At 43.9% G+C, this 17,040-nt stretch overlaps 1 protein-coding gene across 7 annotated transcripts in view; it reads right to left on the bottom strand.

Moving 5' to 3' along the window:
• The window catches only part of PXK (PX domain containing serine/threonine kinase like), a 73,811-nt gene that overhangs the window by 12,182 nt on the left and 44,589 nt on the right, over positions 1-17,040 (bottom strand). For all 7 annotated transcript variants that reach the window (XM_082412277.1, XM_082412278.1, XM_082412275.1 and 4 more), the window contains exons 8-16: positions 14,297-14,401; positions 13,412-13,513; positions 12,789-12,950; positions 12,240-12,357; positions 10,901-10,979; positions 8,171-8,219; positions 3,605-3,682; positions 2,985-3,071; positions 2,472-2,541 (exon numbers count right to left, since the gene is read on the bottom strand). In XM_082412277.1, coding sequence (XP_082268403.1) covers positions 2,472-2,541; positions 2,985-3,071; positions 3,605-3,682; positions 8,171-8,219; positions 10,901-10,979; positions 12,240-12,357; positions 12,789-12,950; positions 13,412-13,513; positions 14,297-14,401 — 850 coding nt within the window. The remainder of the gene's footprint in view (positions 1-2,471; positions 2,542-2,984; positions 3,072-3,604; positions 3,683-8,170; positions 8,220-10,900; positions 10,980-12,239; positions 12,358-12,788; positions 12,951-13,411; positions 13,514-14,296; positions 14,402-17,040) is intronic.

Genomic DNA, 17,040 nt, shown 5'->3' with positions numbered 1-17,040 from the left:
TTTGAAACCAACTTTGTGCAATCCAATGGCTTATGCAACTGGCTGCAGTGTCTCTTCCTGACCCAACCCCTGTCCTCGGGTAATGAAGGACAAATGACAGTGCCACAGCAGTAGAGGTGACAGAGAGGTGCAGAGCAATCTGGTGGAGGCCTCTCCAAAAGAAGCGAGAGTTCCCCACAACATCCACCCAGGAATACTCTCTGTGGAAGTTCCATTTTACCAGCAGGCATATTCAATTGATTAGGATCAGCCTACTCAGTGTGTGGATTTCCCAGGCCTTTTCTTACCTGAAATTCAGTAAATACCATTATTTACATTAAAATAATGTGCATATTTCCATACGTTGCACGCTTTTTCTGAACCTAGTAACCTTTTTATATTTCAAATATTGCCAAATTCCCAGTGTCTCCTCCATTGCTCAGAAATCCCCAGAATACATCCTCCTGGCTTGACATGGAAGTAGCCCAATGAGCAGACGGAAGCTCCCACATAAGCCCCCTCCCCCACATGGCGGTCCTATCAAGGGGTTACCAAAGCTCCTGGGGGGCTGAGGCCATGCCCCTGAGAAGCCACTAGCTGTCCTGGGGCAGCCTCCCACCACCTCACGCACACCCACAGGACGTGGGGGGCACAGCACGGACACTGAGCACGAGGAGAATGTCCTAATGAAACCACACCTCCCTCCAGCTGAATACCCTTCCACTATCTGCAATCTCCTCTCGCCTCCCGATAAAAGGGAGAGGCGTTTCACTGAAAAAGATGGTGAAAGTCAACCCATCCTGATATCATACTGCTGGTAGTGCTAACACAGATTTGAAGGGGGAGAAGGTTTGAATTTGTGATTCCAGTGGGGTCTGGAGATGATCTATACATTTCCATCAACTGCTACTTTGCTTTCCTAAACTCCCTGAGGTGGTGTCTGGGAGTCCTTGGCGCCCCATCCAGCTGCATCTGGCAAAGAGGCTTGCAGGCAGGCAGGGCCTCAGGAAGGTGGAGTACACCAAGCCAGGCTTTCTCTGCTTTATAAAGAAGTAGATGCTGGACAGAGTGCCTGCCAGGGTGACAGGTTAGTTGGAGACACGTGTCTCAGCCTAGTGATGACAATGACTGGCCCATGTCCATCCCATCAACCATGGAGAAAACAGACCTCCAACTCTGAAATTACCCGCCGGCCACAACAGCCTCCAGCCCCTTCTCCTTTCCCAGCCTCCATCCCCAAGGAGCCTGCCTTGGTCCTCTCAGGGACCTTCAGGGCCTGGAGCCTCCCCTCCTTCTCTTCCCTCCTAGCTCTTCCCTCCAGAGCCCGTCTCTGGCTTGGCTCTCCAAGCAGTGGTGCTGGCATGATTCCCACCCTCCCTCTGGAGTCTATGATCTTCTTCCATCCCAACTCTTCCAATTTCAGCTCTACCCACACTGCCTGCATTCTCTGGCTATGGCTAGACCAGCCTTCAGGTCTTGCGAACCCCTCACTTCTTCTTCTCTTGCCCCTGGCAGATGTCTTCCTCACTGACTTCCCTGAGAAGACGTGAGAAGGCATGAGCTGTGAACACCCTCAATTTCCTCCCTTCCTTCCACTTTTAAACACCTCTAACTCTTCACCTACCCCTCCTGGCTCCTGACACCAGGAAGGGATGGATGGGTTTCCTCCAAGAGACTGACAGCTGGGCTCTTGATGCTAACCCTTTGACCCCCAGCCCCCTCACTCCCCCCAACAATCACTCTCTCTTTTGCATCTTCAACTTCTCCGTCTCTACTTGGTCCTTATCCTGCCTGGAAGTATATGCAGCTATCCCTCAACCTAAAAAAACCCTCCCCTTCCTTTGGCCCTCCAGGGCTAAACCAAAGCTGCCCCTGTTAGGATGAAACCTTCCCTTCTCTATGTGGAACTCTACTTCACAGACCATAAGGCAGAAGAACTAGAAGGTCCCAAGGGATCACTTGATCTGATTTCCAAAGATGGGGACATTAAGGCCCAAAGCCAGCAGGGCTGGGCAAGGGGCATCCAGGAGTGACAGCAAGGATGGCCAACTCATGACACTGCACTCTGTGCCATCTTGGCCCTTCTGGAATGTTGCTTTTTGCGATCCCCACACACTATAGAGGCCTTTCCTTGATGCAGGAGGGCATATCCCTCTGCCACGTGGGGACCAAGCAGAGGGCAGGATTTAGGGCCATTTCAGTTCCTATAGACTCTGCTGATAAACAGGCCGCCTTGCATTGTAAGTTGCGTGGGTTCTTCTTCCAGGGCTGATGCTGCCATCGGTGAGGAGGCTGGATACCCAGTGAGCTCTGAGGTGCCTTCTAGCACTTGAGTCCTGTGAGCCTCTGAACGCTGTGGCAATCCTGCCCCGGGGACAGAGTTCTTTTGTTCTCTGCACTGGGCACCACACTGCCCAGGAAAACCCAAGAACCCTTGACTCCTGGTCCTAACCTTTGGGACCTGGGCCCCACTACAACCTCTAACCAGTTACCTGAATTATTGGAGTTGCTGTATTTTGCTGAATGCTCTTCACTATTTTCAACAGCAGATCGTTTTGACTTCTTTAAAAATAAAAAATAGAGGGGGAAAAGCAAAGAATAAACATACCAGAATAAAAACATTTTCCAGGCATAGTTAAACCAGCTACACACAAAGTCATATTTGGCCTCATAACTTAATACAGTGAAGAAGCCACAAGCCAAAACTAAAGGGAGAAATAAAACCAAGAATGCTGAGTTTACTCTCTCAGGCCAGTCATTCCCCACAATTACATTAAGGCCATAATCAGCCCAGCAAGCCAGGAAACTCTATGGTCCATTTCTCTGCTGCTATTATATGGCTTTTCTTTCAGAAGCTGCAAACCAGTCATCTGGAAATGGTTTTAGCTTTCATGGAGATAAAGCACAGAATCTGTCATTAACTAAATGGGCACCATTAACCTAGAACTTTCTTCACATGTAGTCAGGAATTCGCAAGAAAGAATTCAGAGAGACACCAGACTTACCTTTCGAGCTAAGATCTTCCTCTTTTTTCTTTCTTCTTCGGATCCATGGTGAGACTGAGCTCTCGTCAGTCTTCGATGCTGGTGGATCTTTAAGAGACCACAATTCACCACAACTGTAAGCATATCCTACACTAATGAAAATCTCTAACATGTTTTGCCAAATCAAATCATTTGGATGAAAAATCTTTCCTTGCTCAGCCTGTCTGCCTCCAAGCTTGGGTCTGGATGTCTGGGAGAAGAGTGTGCCAGCAGATGAAGACCTTTCTCTCTCCCCGAGTTCCTTCCTGCCTTTCTCTCTCTTACGGAAAATGAGTGTGGTCCCCAGCACCTTTAGAGCATGGAGCATGTGTGCCCCACCACCGCCCACTCTGTCCTGATCATAAAGGATGACCACTCTTTGTGGACATGTCTGTTTCCCCCACAGGCCGAGCTCCTTGAGGGTAGGACTGTGAAGTACTCGGCTATCTCGCAGCATTGAACATGGAGCCTGGTCCAGAGCAAGTATGCAAGAACTGTTTATGGAATGAACACTCAGTTACAAGTAAATCACTGTGATCACCACAGCAGAGGATGGGGACACTAAAAGATCAAAAAGCAATGAGGAACTATTAGCAATTTACCTGTTTCTGTTCTTCAATTAGCCTCTTTTCTATACATTCTTTGGCAATTCTCAATGCCTCTTTTAACTTTGTGGGGATCTGAAAGAAGAGAAAGTACATAATCTATTGAGTAAAATAGCTGGAGAGTCTCTCAAGTCCCAGTTTGAATGAAAAACAGTTGCTAGTCAAGGAAGAGGACACCTGGAATGGAATCAGTTACAAGCTGTCCACTTGACTCCTATCCTGGCCACTTTTGGTACCCCCAAACACACTCACCTCATGAGCATGCTTTAGCAATAAATATATAAAACTAACACATAAATAAGCATGATGTATGTTTCAAGTACTTAAAGTTATTCTCAAGGAACCGCAAATTGCCAAAATAATCCTGAAAAAGAAGATGGAAACTGGAGGCCTCACGCTCCCTGATTTCAAAATGTACTACAAAGCTACAGAAAACAGTGTGATACTGGCAATAAAGACAGATACGCAGACCAATGGAACAAACAGAGAGCCCAGAAATTAACCCTCATGCCAAAAGCACACAGTGGGAAAAGGACAGTTTCTTCAATAAATGGTGCTGGTAAAACTGGATATCTACATGCAAAAGAATGAAGCTGGACCCCTACCTTACACTGTATGCAAAAATTAACTCAAAATTGGATTAAAGACCTAAACCTAAGACCTAAAAACATAAAACTCCTAGAGGAAAACACAGGGAGAAAGCTTTGTGATAATGGATTTGGCAATAATTTCTTGGACAGGACACCGAAAGCACAGGCAACAAAAGCCAAAATAGACAAATGGGACTGCATCAAGCTTAAAACTTCCGAACATCAAAGGAAACAATCAACAGAGTGAAAAGGCAACCTACGGAATAGGAGAAAATAATTGGAAATCATACATCTGATAAGGGGTTAATATACAGAATATATAAAGAACTCCTACAACTCAAAAACAAAAACATAAGTAATCAATTATAAAATGGACTTGTCACCAAAAATGGATTATGCCACAATAAACCTGAAAAAATAAATAAAGAGCAGAAAATCAAAGGAAAAAAATGGCAAAGGACCTAAACAGACACTTCTCCAATGAAGATACACAAATGGCCAACAAGCATATGGGAAGATGATCAACATCTCCAATCATGAGAGAAATGCAAACCAAAACCACAATGAGATATCACCTCACATATTAGGATGGTAACTATCAAAAAAACGGAAAATAACACATGTTGGTGAGGATGGAAAAAACTGGAACACTGGTACACTAATGGCGGGAATGTAAAATGGCACAGCAGCTATGGAAAATAGTATAGAAGTTCCTCAAAAAAATCTAAAAATAGAATTACCATATGATCCAGCAATCCTACTTCTGGGTATATATCCAAAAGAATTGAAAGCAGGATATCAAAGCATACCCCACGTTCACTGAAGCATTATTCACAATAGCCAAGGGATGGAAGAAACCCAAATGTCCATCGATAGATGAAGGGATAAATAAAATGTGGTATATACACACAGGGGAATATTATTCAGCCTTAAAAAGGAAAGAAATACTGTCACATGCTTATAACATGGATGAACCTTGAGGACATTATACTGGGTGAGATAAGCCTGTCACAAAAGGACAAATCCTGTATGATTCCACTTATATGAGATATCTAAAGGGTAAAATGTGTTTGCCAAAGGGCTGGGGGTGGAAAAATTGGGAGTTGTACTTAAGATGGTTCTCGAGTTTTGGTTTGCAAGATGAAAAAGTTCCAGAGATCTGTTACACGACAATGTGAATACACTTCACACCACTGAGCTGTACACTTAAAAATGGCTAAGAGGATACATTTTACATGATGTTTTTATCATAATTACAAACAAAAAAATATACAAAGCTTACTGGAACACACACACACAAATTCAAGTAATTATAATATTTTATAACTTCAGAGGGATTTTCTCTGTGAAAGACTTATTTCCTCCCTCCCTCCCTCCCTCCCTCCCTTCCTTCCTTCCTTTCTTTCTTAAGACTTATTTTCTGAATTTCACAAGATTAAGTTTTTTCCTACTGGAAGATGCTATTAACAAAAGCTTAGTGTGGTTCTGAGCTTGTCATTTCTTAATTTACTAGTTTTTCAAACCATGAGGAGTTCAGGCCTAGAAAACAGACACCCAGACCATGTTCAACTTTTTGTCTCTATTATTCTTTTAAAAATTTAAGTTTAGGGGACTTCACTGGTGGTCCAGTGGTTAAGAATCTGCCTTCCAGTGCAGAGGACGCGGGTCTGATCCCTGGTCGGGGAACTACCATCCCACATGCTGCGGGGCAACTACTGAGCCCGTGTGCCTCAACTAGAGAGCCTGCGTGCCACAAACTACAGAGCCCATGCGCTCTGGAACCTGCGTGCCACAACTAGAGAGAAGCCTGCACGCCACAACGAAGAGCCTGCATGCCACAACTAAGATCCGACGCGGCCAAAAACAAATAAATAAATAAAATGAATATTAAAAAATTTTTAAGTTTAAAAAAGTTTTGAGTAGGTAATACACAGTGATATGGTTCAAAACTCAGAAGGCATAAAAAGGGTATATCCACAGTAAAAAACATCCCACCTAGTCCGCCACCATGGAGGCAACCAACATCACCAGTCTCTTGTGTATCTTTCCAGAAAGAAAACAGACATACAAGAGATTAACGCTGGTTTTTAAGATCACAGTGTCTTTGCTGCAGGCTCTCTGGCTTGGAGGAAGAACAAGGGCTGATGATGACCCCTGGGCTGGACTACTAGGGTTGAGGAGAGAATATTTATTTACAAGGCTGAATGCATTTCCAGAAGAGTTTCAGTAAAGAAGACATGAATTTAAAAGTTTTTTTTTCCTACATCAGATCCAAAGAAGCTATTACTGTCAGAACTCCTCTAACTGGCAAAACAGGACAGAGGAAAGCTTCTCCCTTGCCTATAAGTCTTCTGACCCCACCTTGTTGGGGGTTTTCTTTCTTTTTTTCCCCCCTAAATGTAATTTCTTCGTAAGAGTTTTACAGGTTTTGGGGGAATAGAGAGAGGAGAAAGAGAAATACCCTTCATCTCACTACCCAAAACAACGCTAACAGTGAGCGCCCAGCCCTGAACTAGGCGTTCTCAGGGATCATCTCAGTTGTCCAGTGACAACAGACGAGTTTTACTCACCAATTCTACACAACGAGTAAACGCAGACCCAAAGAATAGGTCCTTGCCCATATATCAGTGGCTCTCAAATGAGGGTGATTTTGCCCCCGTCCCCTCCCTAGGGGACAGCTGGCTGCGTCTGGAGGCGGTTTTCACGGTCACACAGTTGGGGGGTGGAATGGGAGTACTACTTGTATCCAGTGCGTACAGGCCAGAGGTGCTCAACATCCCACAACGCACAGCAGAGCCCCGGCAACAAAGAACAGCTACTGGCCCAAAGTGTCAAAGGTCATGGCTGAGAAGCCCTGCCTTAGATAAATGGCTGGTATCATGAAAGCAAAGCAAGGCATCAACCTGGTTTGAGGGAGTTCCAAAGCCCCTGCTCTTTTTTTTTTTTTTTTTCCCTTTTTTTAAATTGGGGTATAGTTATTTCACAATGTTGGGTTAGTTTCTACTGTACAGCGAAGTGGAGTTCCCTGTGCTATATACAGCAGGTTCTCATTAGTTATCTATCTTATACATATTAGTGTATACATGTCAACCCCAATCTCCCAACTCATGCCACCCCCGGTTTCCCCCCTTGGTGTCCATACGTTTGTTCCAAAGCCCCTGCTCTTTTCACAACACCGCATAACACTGCCACTTCCCAGGAGACTTCCTTCCAGTCCTTATTCTAGACAGAGGTATTTTTTTTTACACACTATATTTTATATCCTGTTTTTTTCCCTTAGTCCAAATAATAATCATTTTCCAGGCTACTACAGTGTCTTTATAAATTTTACTTTTATTAGATAAAACACATTTAATCCAATACATGTACTTAAATTATTAAGCTATTCCCTCATTATAGGATATTTAGATTATTTGCCATGTTTCTTTATGTAAAATAAAGAAGGCTGCTGGCCATTCCCGTTCCACAAGGATTAAGCTGCAACCCATTGCAATTGCCCTCCGAAGCTTCGCCCTGGGGGGAATTCAGGGTGGAGAAAAACAGGAAGCATTCGGTGGTGCTTTGGATATACAGGACCCTAGAGAGTTAAGATGCCTATCTAAGGAAAAATTTCAATGACCCCAGATTCTTGGCATCTTTCATAAATAGAAAAACACTAAAATCATTAACTTGAGATGTCTGTCTTCTGTGATTAGCAGTAATCTTTTTATGCTTGACTACATGTTTTTTTCTAGCAAAAAGTTCATATATATCTGGCCCCTCCCCTGCCTCTTCATAGCTCCTTAGAGCTATCAGAGAGGCTGTCTCCCGGCTATTGTCCTCAGTAAGGTCCCCAAATAAAAACGCTCTTAAGTGTGCGTTTTTCCAGTCCACACTTATAAATACTGTACCTTCTTTTTTTTGATTAAAAAAGCGCTAACTTTCCAAGTACACATTTATGTCACAAACCAAGAAATGATATAATTTGCTTTACCTTAAACTGTGGCTTTTCAGAAGTAGTTAGCAGAACATCACTGAATAATCTGTAAAGAAAAGAAACAAACAAAAATATCTTTCTTAAACCAGGTGCACTCCCAGAACAGGATCAAAGTAGAATGAGACATCTTTTGCCCATCAGGTCCCCCCCAACATCCTCCAGCCCCGGGCCAACCCACCATCTCATGTTTATCAAACTCAAAGGAGTTTCTGGGCCACCCAAGGTGACCTCCAGAAACCCGCCACTCCCCACCATCTCGGAGCTCTCCAGGGGGAGTGGGTCACCCATGTAGGGGAGGTGATTTCCCCACTGAGGGGGTGACAGTCTTCTTATGCTACATAGTGAATTAATTCACATTTTGAAAAGAAATTTGCACATTATTTATTGTATTTATATTATATTGCAAATAATATATGCAGTAGATATTTCTAAACAGAATAATTGGCTTTCCTTTTTTTTTTTTGCCCCAGAGGAGGATAAAATTTATTCTAGAGCTCAATATAATAAAAACATGAGAGTAAATAAAAAAGGAATTGTACTGATTGGAATCCAAAGAGAAAATAATTTTCTTCTAAGAAAAGTAGTGTTTCTCATGCTCTCTTAAAAAGAAACAGCAGCTCTGGGAGAATATCAATTCTCTCTTCAAAAGTGTGTTTTTTGTTTTTTGTTTCTATAAAGGGAGTTATTTATTTTTTTAATAAATTTGTTTTATTTATTTATTTTTTGCTGTGTTGGGTCTTCGTTGCTGCGTGCAGGCTTTCTCTCTAGTTGTGGCGAGCGAGGGCTACTCTTTGTTGAGGTGTGCAGGCTTCTCATTGCGGTGGCTTGTCTTGTTGCAGAGCACGGGCTCTAGGCTCACGGGCTTCAGTAGTTGCGGCATGCGGGCTCAGTAGTTGTGGCTCGCAGGCTCTAGAGTGCAGGCTCACCAGTTGTGGCACACGGGCCTAGATGCTCTGCGGCAGTGGGATCTTCCCAGACCAGGGATCGAACCTGTGTCCCCTGCATTGGCAGGCGGATTCTCAATCACTGTGCCACCGGGGAGGCCCAAAAGTGTGTTATTAAAAACAATAGCATGAGGAATTCTGAACTGTTTTGGCTAAAACAGGTCAGAGAATTTAAATGGTTGTCTGGGCAGTGCCCAAAAGGCTCTAAGTAAGTCTTTCCTTGAACAGTCCCCCTTTTTAAAAAACAGGAACTACATCACAAGTAGAAGTGACAGGGTTAACTTTTCCACACAGCACTCCCTGGGCGGCCTGGAGGTGGAGACATAACTCTCCCCTTCAAGGCCGAGGGTCCACTTACTTCCAGACAACACATTTTGAACTGAACAGAGTTCACACCTCTCCAAGTGCTGTCTCAAGGCTGAAGCCCACATGGTAGAAAGACTTAAGTGAAGAAAAATTATCTGGATTCACTTTAGAACTGGAAGACTGGGAGAAAAATGTAAGAGCTTTGGAGCAGGGGGTGCGACTACCAACCCAAGTAAATTAACGTGGATACAAGCTGTTCCCTAACTACAAATGCATATGTTCTAAAAGTGTGTGTGAAAATTGTTTTGTTTCCCTGACTAGATCTATTTTTCCACGTTTACACTGTTATTAATGGTGGCTGGTTCAGGGAGGGAGGCACTGGTGTCAGTCAAACATTAGGAAGTCACATCCACGTGGCGGGGGCTTGGGCTGCTCTGTCCATCACAGCCTCCCCAGGGCCGAGGACAGCGCCGGAGCTGGAGTAGACTTCCCCTAACACAGGGAATCTGAAGTTATCACCGCCTCCTCTGACCTCGGGCTGTATGTACCTCAAGCTGTCCCGCCTTATTTCCCCATACAACTGTTTCCCAAATACATCTGTTTACGGAGCACTGGGTTAGTCGCAAGGCACAGAGTATAAGCTGAATCAATAGTAAGCATAACTAAGATTTAATAAGCTCTGCTTTAGTAACAGGCACTGTACTAGGAATCATCGCAATAAATCCTCCCAACAGCGCTCTGAGGTGGGGGCTATTATTGTCCCCATTTATAGATGAGGAAACTCAGCTTCCAGAGGTTAGGAAACCTGCCCAAGGTCACCCAGGTAGAAGTGGTAAGGCTGGACCCACCCCCATGTCTATCTAACCTCAGACACATGCTTCTTGACCACCCTGCTGCCTTTCCATGAAGGAACAGAAAACATACCTAAAGGAAAGGCCCCAAAGCACTCTGTCACCCACCTCAATTGACTATTCATAACCCTGTTTAAAGGAGAATGTCTTCTGAGCTCTACGCCCCAGCACAGTGCCTGGTACACGTCAGACGTTAGATACGTGTTACCCAGTGAGTAAATGAACAAACAAGTGCAGGGGAGGCCAGAACCACGCTGCCCTCCTCCGAGAGGCCAGACTCTCCCCAGCCAGCAGCTAGTGAGGCAGCCACAGCCGTGGGCCACGCGGTGCACTGAAACAGGGTGGCCCCCCTTCACTACCTCCCAAGCAGGAAGTCCACGTATACGATGCCAACATGGACAGGGAGAGACACACGTGAAGATGACACTGATGTGAAGAGAGAGCAGTCAGGCTATGGTGCAGGGAGGTCACAAGGAAAGGTCAGGACATCATGCGGCAAGTGACCGTCAGCAAGCAGGTCACGGTGACTCTGCGGGGATGCTGTTGAGTCTCTACCAGGACCAGACACTCGGGCTAGTGGTCAACACAGTTAGGAAGGTTACAGCCAAGGTGTGGGATTGACTTACGGCATCTGTAAGAGCCGGGAGACGGTGGGCATGCCATTTTTACAGGCTTCACAAGACAGCGTAGACTCCAACACGGCCACTTGAAATGAACAGATACACATTTTAGTTCCACAGGACATGCTGGCAAATCCACTTGGTGATGAAAAGTTTGACACCGCTTTGCAACAACTGTCTGCGGGCTGATCAGGACAGTGTCAAAACTCTTCACGCACAGACAGATGGCACACGTGCCGGGGAGGCGGATGCTGGCAACACTGACACCACTGAGGCCTCAAAAGAAATGGTTCAGGAGCCACATGCTGACAGAAAGCTAAATATACTCCAGAGATAACTGGAGGAGGGATTCTAGATATCATCCACAAATATGTTTGCTCTCTGAAAAGAGAAGTAAACACTACACAGAAGTAAAATTCTGAACCTGAGCGACATTTCTCTGCTTGCCTGCTTTTAGTCAAAACCATCACACGAAATGCCAACTGTTAGTATCGCACCAGCCCACACCTTGGATGATGTAAACAAAAGCAGCCAGATTTTTCTACTTGCAGGTAACTGTTCAGTTTCAGCTGTTCTGTTCAAACTCAACCCAAAGAAGTCTCGGGGCCTGTTCTCTGGAACCATCTCATTTGATACAAAGCTAACACTGGTGGAGGGTTGCCCCGCATGCCTGGAAGGCACAGTGGTCCAAGACCTGCCCTGCCCTCCCCTCCCTCTGCTCTGGCAGTGAGTTCTGAGCTGGCTGAGGAGGGGATGAAAGGGTCCCAGGATGACTCTGCCTCAGTCCTCACATCCCTTCTTCTTACAGGTGCCCACCCATCCCCGCACTCGCTTCAGCCCCCTCAGTAATGCTAGAAGAGCTCCTGAATCCAAGGTGCCAGGTATCTGCATTCCTGTCTGCCTTTCCTAGCCCTGGGCTTGCCAGGCTCTCCTCTACCATGTGTCTAGTCTGTGGCTGTCCTCGCAGGTCTCTCTCCAGCTTTGGTCTGACTCCTGACACCTGCCTGAGTCCGCAAGACTGGCTGCAAGTTGCCTGCTCCTGGCTCCTGCTTCTATATCAGACTCAGTCTGGCCATGCTTCTCTTCACATCCTCTTGCTTCCAAAGTTCTAATGCATGTTATAAAATGTCCCCTGAGGTTTCAGATAGCCTGACAAATAGACAAGCTCTCTGAATTTTCAGGGAAATGCATTTAAGGAAGTCACTCAAATTACTTTTATACGAGTAAGACTTTCTGGCTGTGGAACGTAGCAACTTCCTCTGGGTCTTCCCTGGACTCTGGAAAGAGGGTGAGTAGCTCTGCACATTACGAGGGCCCAGAAGGCCCCTCCACACCCCATACTGACCCACAGCCATAGACGGTGCAGGAGGGAAGGAGTCTACAGGCACTGAGTCTGGCGGTCGTCCATAAGTCATTTCATACAGTAAGTGGCCAAAGCAGTGGACGTCCACACTCTCCAATGTCTGCAGGAGAAAAGAGAGCAGCGGCATATTTGGCCTTTGCTTTGGCTTTGTGAATCCCAAGCCTCCTGCCCTGGGCTTCCACTAAGAAACATGGCCCAGGGGCAACCCCACTCACAACTGGTAGTGATGACCCAATTCCAAAGCCTTTTGTAAAAGCTCACAAAGCATTGCTCTGACCAAAGGACTTGGTCCTACCCTCCATGGTATTCCAGTCACTGGTTCTATGCCCTCCTTGTCCCAGCTACCACCTCAACTAGCCTCTCGGAGATACAGCAGTGCTGTGGGAAAACAGCGCCAACAGGCATGCCTACCCCAACTGTACCTGTCACTGCTTTGTGCATATTTCTTACAGTGGCAGATCATGCATCCTGCCATGGGGATAAGTTATACCTAAAGATAAACCTGCTGTTTCATGACTTTCAGCAACTTACATTGATTTTCCTGAATTGTGAGCAATAAGATCGGTAGAAGGAAGGAAGGCCCAACAAGGAATTCTCAAGGTCCAGCAGCCGGCAAGTGTCCCCTTCCAGCATCACGTTGGAAGCATGAAGATGCCCATAAGGGAATCCCTTGTCATGGAGAAATTTCAGTACCTATTAAAAAATAGGTAGAGGTCACATTCCCCCCTGCAACTCGTTCAGATACAAGACAGGTTAAACTTTGCTTTTTCAGTCAATGTATTTTGAAACAAAACCAAACCGGTCACTGGGGAGATTCCTAGAAAAAAACTGAACAAGATAGCTGAGTTATCTTGGCACCAAGATAAAGATCAACCGAAAATAACACAAAAGTTGGTACTCACACAATAAAGTTCTTAAATCAGACACTAACTTAGGAATTTCCAATAGCTAAGCTTTTGGAACTGTGTTGATCTAAATTACTGCCTTAGTCTCAAATATTTGCTTTTTGGGATAAAATATGACAATGCCACCAGTTTATAAGCCATCAGACAACTTAAACTACTTTGGAGATTGCCTGAGATCTTTCCCAAAAGAATATGGTGAGGCTGGGTGAAATTCCAACGCAACTCAAACAAAAATTAAATAACTCTTACCTCTAATATTTGCCGCCCATATGTTTTTATTTGCTGGAGTTCAAGGCCTTGAATCTTCTTGGGGTTGCAGTACTTCCTTAGGAATGGGTCTTTTGGTTTTGCCTTTGGAAAGGAACAAAGAGCACATAAGAAGGCAGTAGACTGGTCGAATTCTACACACGGCCTCCCTGAACAAGCAGGACACTAAGAGGCTGGGGGGCACCAGATGAGTCCAGCTGGCAGGATGTGGGCTTTTAAATACAGCAGTCTGCACAGTTAATAGAAAGAGGCTGACCTGGGTTCCAGCCTTTCTCTAGTCCAGTGAAGACGCCAAAGTCTTGTATACTGTTAGAATTCTTCAGTATTGCTTTTTTTTTTTAACATACAGAAGTGTTAATTATATTATCATGTTGTATACTACATCTCTAGTACTTATTGATATTACTTACCTTACAGCTGTGAGTTCATACCTTTTGACAGCCTTCTTCCACTTCCCCCTCGCCGCCCCCCTCCCCACCTCTGGGGACCACAAATCTGATCTCTTTTTCTATGAGTTTGTAAAGTTTCTCAGTATTGTTTTTTTTTTTTAATTTTTTTTACAGCTTTATTGAGATAGTTCAACATTGCTTTGTTAAGTCAAAGTCATAAACTTTAAAACTGACCTAAGAGCAGCCTACAATGTAACGGATATAATCATGTAATGTTCAACCTTCCCTCATGTGGAGAAAGGAATGCTCTTTAGCCAAATTGGGTAGTTTCTATTGCTAAGATAAAAATTAATTCCAAATAAAATTAAAATTAAATCCTCAGGGCCTAGCTTCTGGAAGCCTAGGGATCAAGTATGAACAACAGGTTCTTAAGAGACATGAGAACTTCTTTATGACCATGAATTTGCACCACAAGTACCTTGTAGATCAGGTCCTTCAAAGTTCCTTTTTCATTAAACATTCTAATTAGCAATGCTGAGGATTCGTTAGCTGTGGCAAAGGTAACACGATAGATGTAAGGGTGCTGCCAAAACAAAAAAGAAATTCACATTTATCTGCATCAGCATCTACTCTCCTTTTAGATCCAGGATCTGGTTATGCAGAGTCAAGTACCAGCTCGATAGTTTAATTGCACATAAATGCAGAATATTCCCAGAACACATGGCATTTTCAAGTTATTAGATGGTCAAATAGTAATTCATTTTTTAGATGAGAGAAGGAAGGTAAACTATAGTGACAAAAGGAAGTGGATAAATGATGAGCTAAGCTCTCCAAGTGAAGGTGTCTACTTTGGTACGAGTAGTCTCACAGTTCAGACAAAAGTGTGGTGCAAGAGAGGGAAAGTCTGCATTTTTGGAACAGTGGTTTTAATATTCTGCCTCTGTAAATTGGTAAGAAATACAGCCAAATCCTAGAACAGCCAAGTGGGAACCACGATAAATGTGTCTTCACTCACAGCTTTGCCTAACATTCCACACTGCTGTTTAGTGACAAGCCAGGGAGTGTAACAGCCAGGAAACAAGCAACAGCAGCCATCTTTCGGCATTTTGGCCCTTTTCCAGGGCAGCTAGCATGAATCTTCCTGTCCCTCTACTGGAGTGTGCAATGGATGTCGACAAAGTGGGGTGGGGAGTAAGACAAATTATTTAATGACTGAAAGAAAAGTCCTCACATGACCTGGAATTTTGGTTACATGGACAAATTGGCTTCAGGTATTACAGTGTCCATTAGCTCAAAGGAGTACCATGAGCATTTAAACCCTTGGGAGCTGGGCTGTGCAAGGACTTGATGAGCAGGGACTGAGTGGGTCGGGGGATGGAAGGGTGTGCCCAGGGAAATACAGCAAATTGATCATGAAGTTTCTCCTGATTATCACATCAAAGCGATTGCTGCTGATATTTTAATGGCTTTATTAAATATAATTCACATCCCATTATAAAGTGAACTCAATGGTTTTCAGTACACTCAGAGCTGTGCAACTATCACACAATCTAATTTTAGAACATTTTCATCACCTCAAAATGAAACCCAATGAATACAATAAAAATCCTTGAGTCCATATTGATATAAATAGACAAAGAAGAGAGAAGAGGAAGCTCTTCCTTACAGTAGAATGCCAACTAATAAATAGAAGAGGAATGATGGAATTAGAAAATCTCTATGAATGCTAAAACTAGTGGATTTGATAAAGAACAGGCTATTTATATAGTGTCAAAAAAATCTCCTTCAATTACTTATTAATTAATTCTAGCTATTTATCTTATAAAAATAATTAAGGAAGGGTACAAATGTTTAGCCAAAATTGTTCACTATGGCTTTTTTTTTTTTAATAAGAGCAAAAAACTAGAAGTGACCCAAATGTCTAATAGATTAGCTGAGTGAACTGAGTTAGAGCCAAGGATAATTCTAATGCAGCCAGTAATAATGATATTATACTATATTTATTAACAATAAAAGATGTTCATAGTATACCATTAACAACAACAAAAAAATCAGGTTTTAAAACAATATCTATGTAATTTTTCAAATATAATCATATAAAATTCTAGAAAAGTAACAACTGGACATTTTGGTTCATACTTCTGGTTGGTTGGAATTATGGGCAAGTTTTATTTTATTTTTGCTTATCTGTGTTTTCTGAGTTTCTGTAATTAATATGCACCAGCTTTTTATTTATTTATTTACTTTTGTTTGTTTGTTTGTTTTGGCCACACCACATGGCATGCAGGATCTTAGTGCCCCCAACCAGGGACTGAACCCATGCCCCCTGCAGCGGAAGTGCAGAGTCTTAACCACTGGACCGCCAGAGAAGTCCTGCACTATCTTCTTTTTAAAAAGCACATCCATTAAAAGAAATTTAGAATTGGGTGCTCACAGCCTGTGTGACACAACTAATCAAACTCAAAGACCACAGCATTTGTTTTTTGGCCAGGCATCACACCTCATTAAAAGTCTGGTTTTGCTAGCCTGACAAGACACTCTATCTTCAAGAATGGACTTGCCAGGACTTCCCTCGTGGCGCAGTGGTTAAGAATCCCCCTGCCAATGCAGGGGACACAGGTTTGATGCCTGGTCCAGGAAGATCCCACATGCCACGGAGCAACTAAGCCCGTGCACTACAACTACTGAGCCCGCGCACCCTAGAGCCCGCGTGCTGCAACTACTGAGCCCACGTGCCACAATTACTGAAGCCCTCACGCTTAGAGCCCATGCTCCGCAAAGAGAAGCCACCGCAATGAGAAGCCCACACACTGCAATGAAGGGCAGACCCCGCTCACCACAACTAGAGAAAGTCCGCGTGCAGCAACGAAGACCCAACACAGCCAAAAACAAACAAACAAACTTAAAAAAAAAAAAAAAGAATGAACTTGCTAACCCAACTGGACAGGTCAGAGTAATTGTGCTCATTCAAGGGTCCTACATCCTCATGCATAAAACAGATAAAGAACATTAACACTAACTCAATTTTCTGGCCAGATTACTCTTTTCCTTAAAAATTTCTGCATATATTTTGAAATACACTCATGACATTCTTTCCACTGAAAGCCTTCGATTAGAATCCTTCATCCAGTTTACCTAAAATTGTATCAGTTCTGTTTTCTCAGGCTGGAAACAGCTCTTTCACTGATACAAACGTCCTTACCAAGAACAAGAGGCTCAGAG

Source organism: Balaenoptera physalus, assembly GCF_965194825.1.
Source record: "Balaenoptera physalus genome assembly, chromosome: 11".
Taxonomy (NCBI): domain Eukaryota; kingdom Metazoa; phylum Chordata; class Mammalia; order Artiodactyla; family Balaenopteridae; genus Balaenoptera; species Balaenoptera physalus.
Note: the sequence above shows the minus strand (reverse complement) of the source record. Positions and strands in the feature narration are given on the sequence as shown.